At 36.4% G+C, this 12,196-nt stretch overlaps 1 protein-coding gene and 1 long non-coding RNA gene across 7 annotated transcripts in view; one reads left to right on the top strand and one right to left on the bottom strand.

The window, feature by feature from the left end:
• Window positions 1-12,196, top strand: part of NCOA1 (nuclear receptor coactivator 1) — a 179,979-nt gene that overhangs the window by 120,869 nt on the left and 46,914 nt on the right. For all 6 annotated transcript variants that reach the window (XM_035000690.1, XM_035000691.1, XM_035000686.1 and 3 more), the window contains 3 exons: window positions 2,380-2,520; window positions 9,321-9,468; window positions 10,804-12,124. In XM_035000690.1, coding sequence (XP_034856581.1) covers window positions 2,380-2,520; window positions 9,321-9,468; window positions 10,804-12,124 — 1,610 coding nt within the window. The remainder of the gene's footprint in view (window positions 1-2,379; window positions 2,521-9,320; window positions 9,469-10,803; window positions 12,125-12,196) is intronic.
• LOC118007651 overlaps window positions 1-12,196 on the bottom strand; it is a 59,358-nt gene that overhangs the window by 18,087 nt on the left and 29,075 nt on the right. The window lies entirely within an intron of this gene.

Here is a 12,196-nt window from a genome sequence, read left to right on the forward strand (position 1 = left end):
TTAGATAAAAAAATAATTTAAACTAGTTGCAATAAATATTAGGAAGTAGTTTGTTTTGTTTTGTTTTTTTTGTTGTTTTTTTTTTAGATTGATTGATTTATTTATATGACAGAGAGAGACAGCGAGAACAGGAACACAAGCAGGGGGAGTGGGAGAGGGAGAAACAGGCTTCCCGCTGAGCAGGGAGCCCGATGTGGGACTCGATCCCAGGACCCTGGGATCATGACCTGAGCTGAAGGCAGATGCTTAACCAACTGAGCCACCCAGGCGCCCCAGGAAGTAGTAGTTTTAACTACATAGAGTTATGTCCCTTAAAAAAGTGGTTCATATCCCTTAAAAAAAACAAAAAGTCCTCTACCAAGAAATGTTGAACAGCGGCTTATTAGTTGGGTGGGTTGGTTGGTTGGTTAAACTTTCCTCTAGCAAGCAGAGGTACTCTAAATCAACCCATTCATGATTCTCTTCTAAGATAGTCACTGCATTACCTAATCCTTTGTTACCACTGCTGATAATTTTATCACTTTCTCCCGTCTGATCATGCAATTCTAGACTCTTGCTCTCTTGTGGTTAGTACTGACATGAATACATACACACACACACACACACACACACACACACCTCCCTTTGTCATTACATCTGAGCAGCATTGTTGAGTGTGAAGATCTTGTGATAGTCGATTCTCTGCTATAACCAACTCTTGACCTCTGATGTAATTAGAGACAAAGATTAAATAATTATAATTCTTAGAAAATCCAGAATTGTCTGTAGTTGCAGTCAAGTGTTCACCAGGCTTTTCCCAAATTATTCTTAAATAACAAAATTCCTTTCTTTAAGTTTAAATTTCTTTTCTTTCTACTATTTACATTTATGCCAAGACTTGGGCAACAGCCTTATCAGACAGATTCAGATATATCAGATTCAAGACTGAGTTAAAGAGGCCTAATAAATTCCAAGCAAACCAAGTAAAAAAACATAAAGAAGGGATTAGTTAAAATGAAGATGCACAAATAGTACAACAGATTTGAGTTTGTTGTGAGAAGAGGGAAGATAAGGAAAAGACAAATAAGCGATTCACAGAAGAGGAAACATGAAAAATTCTCAAACTCATTAATTGGGAAGTACAAATTTAGATCATAAACATTTTTCAGCTACTAATTGTAAAATATAAAGAAGCCTGACAATATCCCAAGTGATGGAGAGGATGTTGGATTAACAGTAGCTCTTATATAAGTTTCTGAGAAACCGTTTAATGTTATAAAGTTGAATATTCACATAACCTATGACTCAACAGTTCTGTTCCTACGTATTTCCCTAGAGAAGCTCTCACACACATGCACCATGGAAAATGTAGACAGTGTTCACAGCAGCATTGATTGTAGTATCAAAAAAACGGGATACAATTTAGATGTCCCTTGCCAGGAGAATGTAGAAACAGAGGGATGTGACAAGTGCGGAGTACACACATCATGGAATGGTATAGGTAATGTTCCAGTTCTGAAGTTGGATGGTGGGTCTGCAGGTTTTCATTTTATTAATCTAATTCTATACACGTATATATCTTACCTGTATTATTTTGTGTTAATATAAGATTGCATAAGAAAATAAAACTTATCTGGATAATCCCAAACTGGATTAATTGGCCCCTGGTTAACTAAGGAGTAATTTACCTGAATTCTTCCATAGCCATCTAGGAAATTTGTTCAAGTATGATAATAGCAAATCACTACTATATTTTATAAAGCATATGTTCTGTGTGCAGAATTTCTAGCCAATCTTAATGCTCTCACTTGTTACCTTTTTCTGATATAACTTCTATTGCCCTTGGTCTTTTTTTACTCTTAAATAAAGTATTGCCTACGGCCCAAGAAGAGGTAGAAAAGGAAAGTTTTGCTTACTTTCTCATATTCTTTTCACTTAGTTATTGGAAATTAATTTAAACCAAAATCATATATTTCATCTGTGTCTCTCCTTTCCCAATAAATGATCCAGTCATTAGTATACAGAGAGTAGCATCCAAAGGGCAAACCAGAGGAACTGGATTTGTGTTAGTCTCTGCAGCTTCAGGTCTTTATGGTATGATTTTAATACTTGACTGGAATTGAATTTTAGAATATGATATGCTAACATATTACACACTCCAAGGCCAAAATAGTTTTTTATTATCATGTAAGTGATAACACTGTTATTGTATGTAATAAAAATTAGTAGTGTTTATTAATGTCCACTATAGTAGTGTTTATTAATGTCCGGTGTTTATTTGTCCACTAAGCATTTAGGGACAGCAGCAAATTTCTTAGATGTAGTCGTCGATTTTGAAATATGGGTGGATGACTTATGTCAAGAGGCTATCACAAATGGAAACTTCTGTTCTTCGTGTAGGTAAAATCATCTCTATTGATACCAGTTCCCTGAGAGCTGCCGGCAGAACTGGCTGGGAAGATTTAGTGAGGAAGTGCATTTATGCTTTTTTCCAGCCCCAGGGCAGAGAACCATCTTATGCCAGACAACTATTTCAAGAAGGTAAAGGTTTTTTTTCTCTTAATTATTTTCATTCACCTTGCTTTTTTATTAATATTGAAGTAATTTATATAGAACTTATGGCTTGATAAGTATTTTCTCCAAATTATAGTTTTTGCAATAATCAGTCTTAGGAAAGGAAGAAATGGGTAAGCAAAGTAATTCATGAGTGGATCCTGAATTTGGGATGCACATTTTAAAGAACAGGGTATCATGTGGTGGTCACTCACCCACTCACTCATTCATTCATTCGTTCATTCAGCAGACATGTATCAAGTTCTTCACATGCATAGAACACTATGTCAGGTGGCAGGGATACAACGATGACTAAGAAGCAGGGTTTTGCCCTCAAGGAGCTCAAAATATATTAGGACAATATATGACTTTAAAGATCAGTGTGACGTGGGCTTATAACCCAGAGGTATAACCAAAGAAGAAAAAAATTAATTCTGACTTGGAGAATCAGGGATGGCTTCGGAGAGGAAGTGATAATTTCGTCTGACTTTTGAAGATCATTCCCAGCAGAACAGGCATGCGTGAAAGGGCTTCTAGATAATACAGAAATCTGTATCCCACAGGTTTACTTCATTCCTGTTACAGTACCTGTATCAGCTGACTTAGGTTGAAGTTTCAAGTTAAAAATATGTCATATGAAATTAATAATTGTATAGATGCTATGTCATGGTACTGTGGGAGATAAAACAAGTATATTCTCTGCCCTTAAGGAACTTAACAGTATTACAGGAAACAGGGAAAATTATTTGAGAAAGTTCATAGAGTTTCAGAGGTGGTGAGGGTTTTGATATACTTTAAAAATATTGTCCCGTAATTATGTTAGCCTAATACTCCGTTCCCTGTATAATTTATTCTCTATTCTCTAATAGTTTCTTTGGAAAGAGACTCTTTGTATGGCTCTTCCTGAAAAATAATTTAAAAATGTTTTTCATTATTCCATCACCCTTCTTAATTTTAATATTTCCCCGTAATATTAGGATTCCTAACTTTATAGATGATTTTCCATTTGTTACATTTTAGGTCAACTGCTTCCAGGCGGTATGTGGAGAGGAAGCAGCTTGATTTTTTTTTTTTTTTTTCCAGGAAGCCATCTATATGAACCTTACTAGTCTGGTTACTTCTGGGACAACTTCCTATAGACTAAGAGTTCTCCAGTGGGCCTCTTCCTAGACTAATACCTTCCCCAAAGATGGTATTTCAGTGGATAGGACCAAGAACCTACATTTCTTAAAAGTTCCCAGGCAATCCTGAAGTGCAGTCAGGTTTGCAAACCAGTGCAATAAGCAACTAATGCCATTTACTGGTTGCAGACTCCCTCTACCAGTCAGTAATGGCACTTGACTTTTGCCTAAGTTTGAGACTCGGAGCACTCTCTCCATTCACTGCTGCAAATGCTAAAGTATACGATGCTCTTTGGTTTTTACCTTAACTTCATAAGTTGGGCCTTCCAAGACTTTACGTGAAAGACTTTTAATTTTATTTGCCTGTAATTTATATATACTTGCACCAAGGCAAAGCAGGTCTAGATTATTGTCTTATTGTCTAAATGACTAGGCTCCCTGTAGATGTGACTGAACCACAGTTGATGTGTTTCTAAACGATTAAAATTCTCTATAAAACATTGATTAAAGTATAACAAGTAACTATCATTAATATATGAAATAAAACAATTTAGAATGTAAAGAAATGTAATTCAACACCTCTTTCCCATTAGTAATTTCTTCGTGTCCTTTTCTTCCACTTTTTTGGGGAAGAAAACATTCCTCAATAGAGATAACTTGTATTTTTCTCAGCACTGTTGTCCAGAGTTCGCATGACTCTGATTTTACAGTTTGGGAGATTTGGGGCAATTTGCCTAACAGTGTTCATGGACTGAACACATCTTTTTCTGATATTTCGTACTCAGCAGTATCTAACCTGGTAAGAAAACTGTGGTCCGTGAAACACTCACGTGGGGATCATCTGCTAAAGATGTTGGCCTGCTGAATTAAAATCTCCTGTGAGGGCCCAGGTATCTGAAGCTCCGGAGGCAGCACTGAAGTACATCCAGTGTGAGATCCATTGGTCTGTCAGAGTTGGGGGAGGTGTAAATTTGTATTTGCAGTTCCATTGCTCCCTCTTCACTTAAGGACAGGGTGAAAAGAGTGAAATTATGCCACTGTGTGAAACTTGATTTTGTGTGAAACTTTTAAAAAGTTAAAAGTTGGTAAAACTCTATAGTGATTGAGTCTGTCTTTTTGTATTTCCCTGCCCATTAACTTACTCTTTGAAGGCAGTGGCTGGTAGAAAATCCTAATATGCATTAAACTTTAGTTCTTAGCTCAGTTTTTCAGCTGCTTTTGACAGAGACAGCTTTTAAAGGGAGTTTACCATTTTATTTTCCAGAATCAAATTTGAAAAACAAAACAAAACACATTTCAGCCAAAGAATATGGGGGTATGCAGCATGAACTAGATTACAGCAGTAGTTCTCCACTGAGATTAGGGGGAAATGGGTGTCAGGATCACCTGAGGAACTTTTTAAACTAGGAGGAGGAAGTCTTTGTAGGGGTATGTGGTTTGGAAGTTTCCCAGATTCAGTTCAATTGAGAACCATTCCTTTAAGAAAGGTTTAGGTTAAATACTTCCCAAGGGTCCTTGATAACATTCATCCAGGGCAGTTGTTAAGCCAGATTTCTGGATCCACCCATGCTACTGAATCAGAGTCTATAGTCTAAGATGTTTTCTTACAGAGAAGTTTGGAGAACATAAACCTACATTCCACAAGATATTAATAGCTGTAACTAGGGAATGATGTTTCATACTGAATTAAGTTTGGGGAATGTTTCAGTCTCCCACTCTTGAGAATTCATAAGACATATTTAACATATATTTAAGTTTCTGGGAGGTTCTACGATAAAGGTACCTGTTTGACTTTGTTATCCAGACTTATTTTTCCTCAGAATACTTATTCCTGTAGCATATCTATCAGCATTTAGGGAGAGTAGCAGTCTTGGGAACAGCTTTTTAAGTTGCATTCTTTCTGCATGTATCTAGGGAAATACCAAAAGGTAAAAGAAATCTCTACCAGCATTGACTGGTAGTACCCTACCACACATCTTATACCTGCTCATTTAGTTAACATCAGTAAAGCATGCTTGTTGAGGTTATCTTGGCACCAAATTGGTTGGAGTCAAAAACCCATATAGTTCTACTCTTAGAGCTGCTATGATCTGAGAAAATGTTTTTCTTTGCTTCATAGCTCTGTTGAGGCCTATTCTAGAGGGGAAAACAAAACAAAACAGTTGTTATTTTAAAAGGTTCCTAGAAGAGTTTCTGGGGTGTCAGTAATACCACATCAATACTATCCCTCCCCACCAAGTGTTCTAAAAATTTTAGAAATGGATACAGGAGGCAGGGATCACAATACTAGCGAGCTATATACCTGGCGAAACGAGATTGGAAAACAAGACCAGGACCTGTGATCAATGACATTCCAAATAGTTTTATCCAGTCGTAAACCTTGAAACCCATTTATAGGGAAAATTTGGTGTGCGGAGCAAATGTTTATCTAGCCAGCTCTGTAAAGAACTGTGGCTCCCTTACTCATGTCTTAATTCAAAATATTAATGATTGTTTTATAAGATTGAAGCTATTGGTGTGAATAGTATCTAGGGATTGGTTGAATGTGTATATGACTCAGGACATAGGTACTTTGTGTTTTCTTTGGTGTTTTTCAGGAAATATTCATTCAGTACCTGCTACGTACTAGGCTCCAATACTAGATATTATCTCACAACATTACTAGCTCAGTTTTAGTGATGATGGGCAAAGGTTAATTTGCATTATGAAGTCCTAAAGTTGTAAATGACAAAGGCAGAGTTCAAGCCTAAATCTGACTTCTAGGCTCTTGTTCTTTTCATTGATCCACGCTACCTTCCTGTTTATCTTTCCGTCTGAAAAATTGAGCACCAGAAGAATTTTAGTTAACGAGATAGTCTTTTTTTTTTTTTTTTTAAGATTTTATTTATTTATTAGAAAGAGAGCGAGGGCACACAAGTGCGCGTGCTCAGGGGGGGAAGGGGCAGAGGGAGAGGAAGAAGCAGGCTCCCAGCTGAGCAGGGAGTCCCACGTGGGTCTCCATCCCAGGATCCTGGGATCATGACGTGAGCCAAAGGCAGATGCTTAAATGACTGAGCCACCCCGGTGCCCCTAGTTAACTGGATAGTCTTAAGTTCTAATAATTAAAGTTTTACTATAGTTTATATTACCTTTTTTCCTTTTCAAAGAATGTGTGAATCATAATGTGTGCTAAGTCTTTTTTCCACACATTATCATCCAAAATAAATAATCTAACTTCAAAACTTAAAGTGCAGTAAATTCCTTATATAAAGTTAATAGGGGTTCTCAATTTTGGAATTTTTTTTAGTTTAGATAGACAGAATCCCAAGTTAAGACAGCATAGTTACCAAAGGGCGGGCCAGTGATGTTTCTCTGTAATCCACATTAAGTATCTTAATGTTTCCATGCTAGTCTGAGTTTCTAGTTCTTTCTCACTTTATAGGGCTTATCAACAAATCAAGACATTTCTTTTCCATTAATTTTCATTACAAAAGTTAAGTCCAGATTCCTATGAGAGCAAGAACATAAATTGAGATATAAGCATTTGAGAACACAGCTAAGATCTAAAATCTGTCCTTTAAAGAAATGTTATGGTAGTTGATCACAAGTCAATATTAATCTGTTTACATGAGATTCAAGTTGAGGGTCAATTAGCAAGTACTTACTGGGTGATTTTATATGCAAAGCTTCATGCAAGATTCAAGGAGAGTGGAAAACAAGAATGGGACACAGTACTAGCCCTTATGTTTATTTTAGCTGATGAAGAAAAATAAGTGTGTAAAGTTATCTACCTTTATTTAAAGTGACACAGAAGAAATGTTTAGGAAGCAATGAAAAACAAGATTGGAAATATAAGTTGAAGTCAGATTGTATATATGTATACTGTACTGTCCAGGATGGGAGACGCTAGCCACATGTTGCTATTGAGTAGTTGAAATGTGGTGTGGCTGAGGAACTGAATTTAAAATTTTATTTAATTTTAAATTTAAATAGCCACATGTGGCTGGTGACAGTGCAGCTCAATAGTGAAGAGCCAGGGTTTTGCAGCAGAATGGAGAGACCCTAAAGAGCAATAAACAATGATGAAGAGACAAAATGACATAAGCAAAATAACATGAAATATATTGTATCTTGCCCGGCCCTTTGTATAATGTAGCTTTATCATTATCCCAGATTAATAATTTATCTTGAAATGCTACTTTTTTGTTGTAGATGTATCTTCCAAAATATACTGTTAAAAAGATTTAACAGTTTGGAATCGTTAAAATTTTTTAGGGTTTTGCTATAGCAAAACATTTATTTATATCCTAATACAAAAATTATCCATTTCATTTAAGACTCTCTTTCATCAGTTATTATTTCATTTGGTACTAAATTTCTCCATGTGTTATATTTGGTAAATGTACCAGTGATTTGGCTGAAATTGCCAGGTGGGTAAAGAATGTGGTTGGTTGGGCATCAATCTTGATCCTTTCCATTAAGTTTATATCATAATTTTGGTACTTAGGCTGATTTGTGTATGGTATAGATTTGCAACAGATTATGCCCTCTTCAGCATATAAGGTATACCCAAAGCAATAAAAGAGAGTATGTCTTCTCTTTATTTAAGTAATATGCAGTTTCAAAAAAAAATTTATTAATTGCTCCTTTTAAGTCTTTTTAACATGTCTTTAAAATGTAATAGAAGGGCTTTCTGAAATGTCTTTGAAAAATAGTACTAGCGTTCATTACAGGCTAAATTGTAATAGTCATTTATGGTAGTAATTCTTGGGTTTCCATGAATACGATTTTTAACCTTGGTATAGCTGAATCTACCTATTAAATCTTTCTTAAAATAGAATTTTATTATATTGCTAAAACATCAATGGCATTTTCTTACTTAGTAGTCTGGTATAGCCTTTACATATTTAATAAATACTTGCCAATATGGTTAGAATGTTGTCTGCTATTAATAAACCTTTAAGACAAAAGAAAATTATGTTGTTTATATAGTGATTTGACTGCCTTAACCTAGTTTTTGTTTTTTATATTAGCCATGATTGGCTTTATCTTAATTTACTTCCTACACTAAATTCAAACATAAAAAATAATATGTGAATACACTAATTCCTCAGATGGGACCTTAGTGATTCACATTCCTGAGTGAAAAATTAAATTTGAATTTCAGTTAAGCGACTCTGCAAACTAATAAAAACAGAGAGGGTGAATTTAATGGTATATGAATTATATCTCAGTAAAGCTGTTGTTAAAAAAATCAGCCAGCAAAAGGAAAAAAAAAAAACCAAACTTGTTAGAGATAATTCCGAAAGGGAGAAGGGAGATTACTTCCTGGTATTTTTAATGGACACTTAATAAATTTGAAGAACTGTCCCATTATGGGGAAATATTAAGGTTGATTTTTTTTCCTGGTTTGAAGTTTCTTCATAATTTTGACTTATATGAGGAGGCACTCATTCAAGTAGTACTGAATTAAAACTTGTCATCAAGTGGTCTATTTCAACCAGAATCATTCCCCCCGCCCTCAGATATCTGCTTTGTCTGAACTATTCTTTATTTTGAGTCTGCGCAAGCAGCTGTCGGGAGGGCATTTAAAATGAGGTTCAAGGTAGAAATAAGGCTTGGTAACTCTCCTCTGCCCAAAGTACAAGTGTCAGAATTTTAACTAGGTTTTTCTTTTGTTTGAAACAGTGATGACTCGTGGCACTGCCTCCAGCCCATCCTATAGATTCATATTGAATGATGGGACAATGCTTAGCGCCCACACCAAGTGTAAACTTTGCTACCCTCAAAGTCCAGACATGCAACCTTTCATCATGGGAATTCATATCATCGACAGGTACTACTTATTTGGAGAGCTTCATATGAAATAAGTCAGTTCATATATCTCTTCTTAGAGAAAATTTTTTAATACTCTTGATGGCTAGAAAACAAAAATTTGAAGTTAGGCATTAAGCTAGTGTGATGAGTATATAATCACTATATCCGTACTGGGTTTTATAGTTTTTTCACCTAACAATAGCCTTATTGTTAAAAAAGAAAGAAAGAAAAAGGAACACAGGAAAGGTTAGGCTGAAAATATGTGTTTCAGGGGTAAAAACCAGAAAGGTGGCTAAAAATAGCCAACTTTCCATATGTGAACTTCGGTCTTATAAAAGATTTCAGAGTTTGTTAATATTGTTGTTTTTAATTTTAAAAGTGCTGTATTCTCATTAGGGCAAACTCGATGGCTCCTGAGTTCAAGTTGACAGTTTCTCAAACTACAAGTCATTAAACTATCAACTTGAGATTTTTGAATGTCATTGCCTCTAATTTGTTCTTCTCTCTAAATACATTTTACATTGGTATATATGGTAAATTCATGGAACCATTCTTTTATCCTATGAATTATTCAAAACCCTACATTTGCAACTATTTAAAATGTAGCATTAAACAAAAACAAAGACATTTCCCCTCACTTCATCTTTTCCTCATCTGATATATTTGCTTATTGGAACATGGTAATACCAGTCACAAATCTGTTGTCATAATTATGGATTTGAGTAAAGAGCTCGATGAAAATCTGAATTCAGTATTCTGTTTTTTTCTAATTTTAGTTTAATTTATGCTTGTGAGTGGAATTAGCACAGTTCTTTTTTTCATATTGTGATTTCTCTTTCAAAACATCTGCTATGTCTGCATATCACCCTTTTTAATTTTTACATCAGTGACACAGTATTTTCCTTACCCAGTCTTCCTCTTTGGAGTTGAAATACTTAAAAGCTGTAACAAGGGAGTCATGAATAAAAGACTTTGTAAACAGAGGTGTGGGAAGTTTCTCTTTCAACCAAAAATATTATTGTAATGTTAAGTATTTGTATTAAATTTTGAAAAGTTTAAAGTACATATATTGGATTTTTTCCAAGACCAAGGAAGATTTCTTTCCCATATAACTGAAACCATTATCAAATTTATGAGACCATGAGCACTGTTTCCTATTAAGTGGTGCTAATATTTCACAGTAGCGCTAACAGTCCACCGTTTTTCCTTAATTTAAAGTCATACAGAAGCTCTTTACTTGATGGCTTGCAATATTAATGAGGTTAATGGTCTTGGTTTATAATATGCATCATAAAAACATTTTAATGGAAACCAGTGAAGATGTTTGAATAATAATGTCTTTTTCCCCCCCTAGGGAACACAGTGGTCTTTCTCCTCAAGATGACACTAATTCTGGAATGCCAATTCCCCGAGTAAACCCCTCCGTCAATTCTAGTATCTCGCCAGCTCATGGTGTGGCCCGTTCATCCACATTGCCACCATCCAGCAACAACATGGTATCCCCCAGAGTAAACCGCCAACAGAGCTCAGACCTCCATAGCAGCAGTCATAGTAATTCTAGCAACAACCAAGGGAGTTTTGGATGCTCACCTGGAAATCAGATTGTAGCCAGTGTTGCCTTAAACCAGGGACAGGCCAGTTCCCAGAGCACTAACCCCTCTTTAAACCTCAATAATTCTCCTATGGAAGGTACAGGAATATCTCTCGCACAGTTCATGTCTCCGAGGAGACAAGTTAGTTCTGGATTGGCACCAAGGCCCAGGATGCCAAACAATTCGTTCCCTCCTAATATTCCGACATTAAGCTCCCCCGTTGTCATGACAGGTACTGCCTGTAATAATAATAACCGATCTTACTCAAACATCCCAGTAACATCTTTACAGAGCATGAATGAAGGACCCAATAACTCTGTTGGCTTCTCTGCCAGTTCTCCAGTCCTCAGGCAGATGAGCTCACAGAATTCACCTAGCAGATTAAATATACAACCAGCAAAAGCTGAGTCCAAAGATAACAAAGAGATTGCATCCATTTTAAATGAAATGATTCAGTCTGACAACAGCTCTGGTGACGGCAAACCTCTGGATTCTGGGCTTCTGCATAACAGTGACAGACTCTCAGATGGGGACAATAAATACTCTCAGACCAGTCACAAACTAGTGCAGCTTCTGACCACAACTGCAGAGCAGCAGCTACGGCACGCTGATATAGACACAAGCTGCAAAGAGGTACTGTCTTGCTCAGGCACTTCCGGCTCTGCCTCTGCTAACCCTTCAAGCGGTTCTTGCCCCTCCTCTCACAGCTCGCTGACGGAGCGGCACAAAATCTTGCACCGGCTCCTACAGGAGGGTAGCCCCTCGGATATCACCACTTTGTCTGTTGAGCCTGATAAAAAGGACAGTTCATCTACTTCTGTATCCGTGACTGGACAGGGACAAGGGAGCTCAAGTGTAAAACTAGAACTGGATGCTTCAAAGAAAAAAGAATCAAAAGACCATCAGCTTCTACGGTATCTTTTAGATAAAGATGAGAAAGATTTAAGATCAACTCCAAACCTGAGCCTGGATGATGTAAAAGTGAAAGTGGAAAAGAAAGAACAGATGGATCCTTGTAACACAAACCCCACCCCAATGACCAAACCTGCTCCTGAGGAAATTAAACTGGAGTCCCAGAGCCAGGTAGGTGATCCCTCGCTTCACAGAACGAACATTCAGAGTTACTTTTTCCTTTTCATGTATTTTACTCCAACC

This window comes from Mirounga leonina, unplaced genomic scaffold (assembly GCF_011800145.1).
Source record: "Mirounga leonina isolate KUSES-001 unplaced genomic scaffold, KU_Mleo_1.0 Mir_125, whole genome shotgun sequence".
NCBI classification, from domain to species: domain Eukaryota; kingdom Metazoa; phylum Chordata; class Mammalia; order Carnivora; family Phocidae; genus Mirounga; species Mirounga leonina.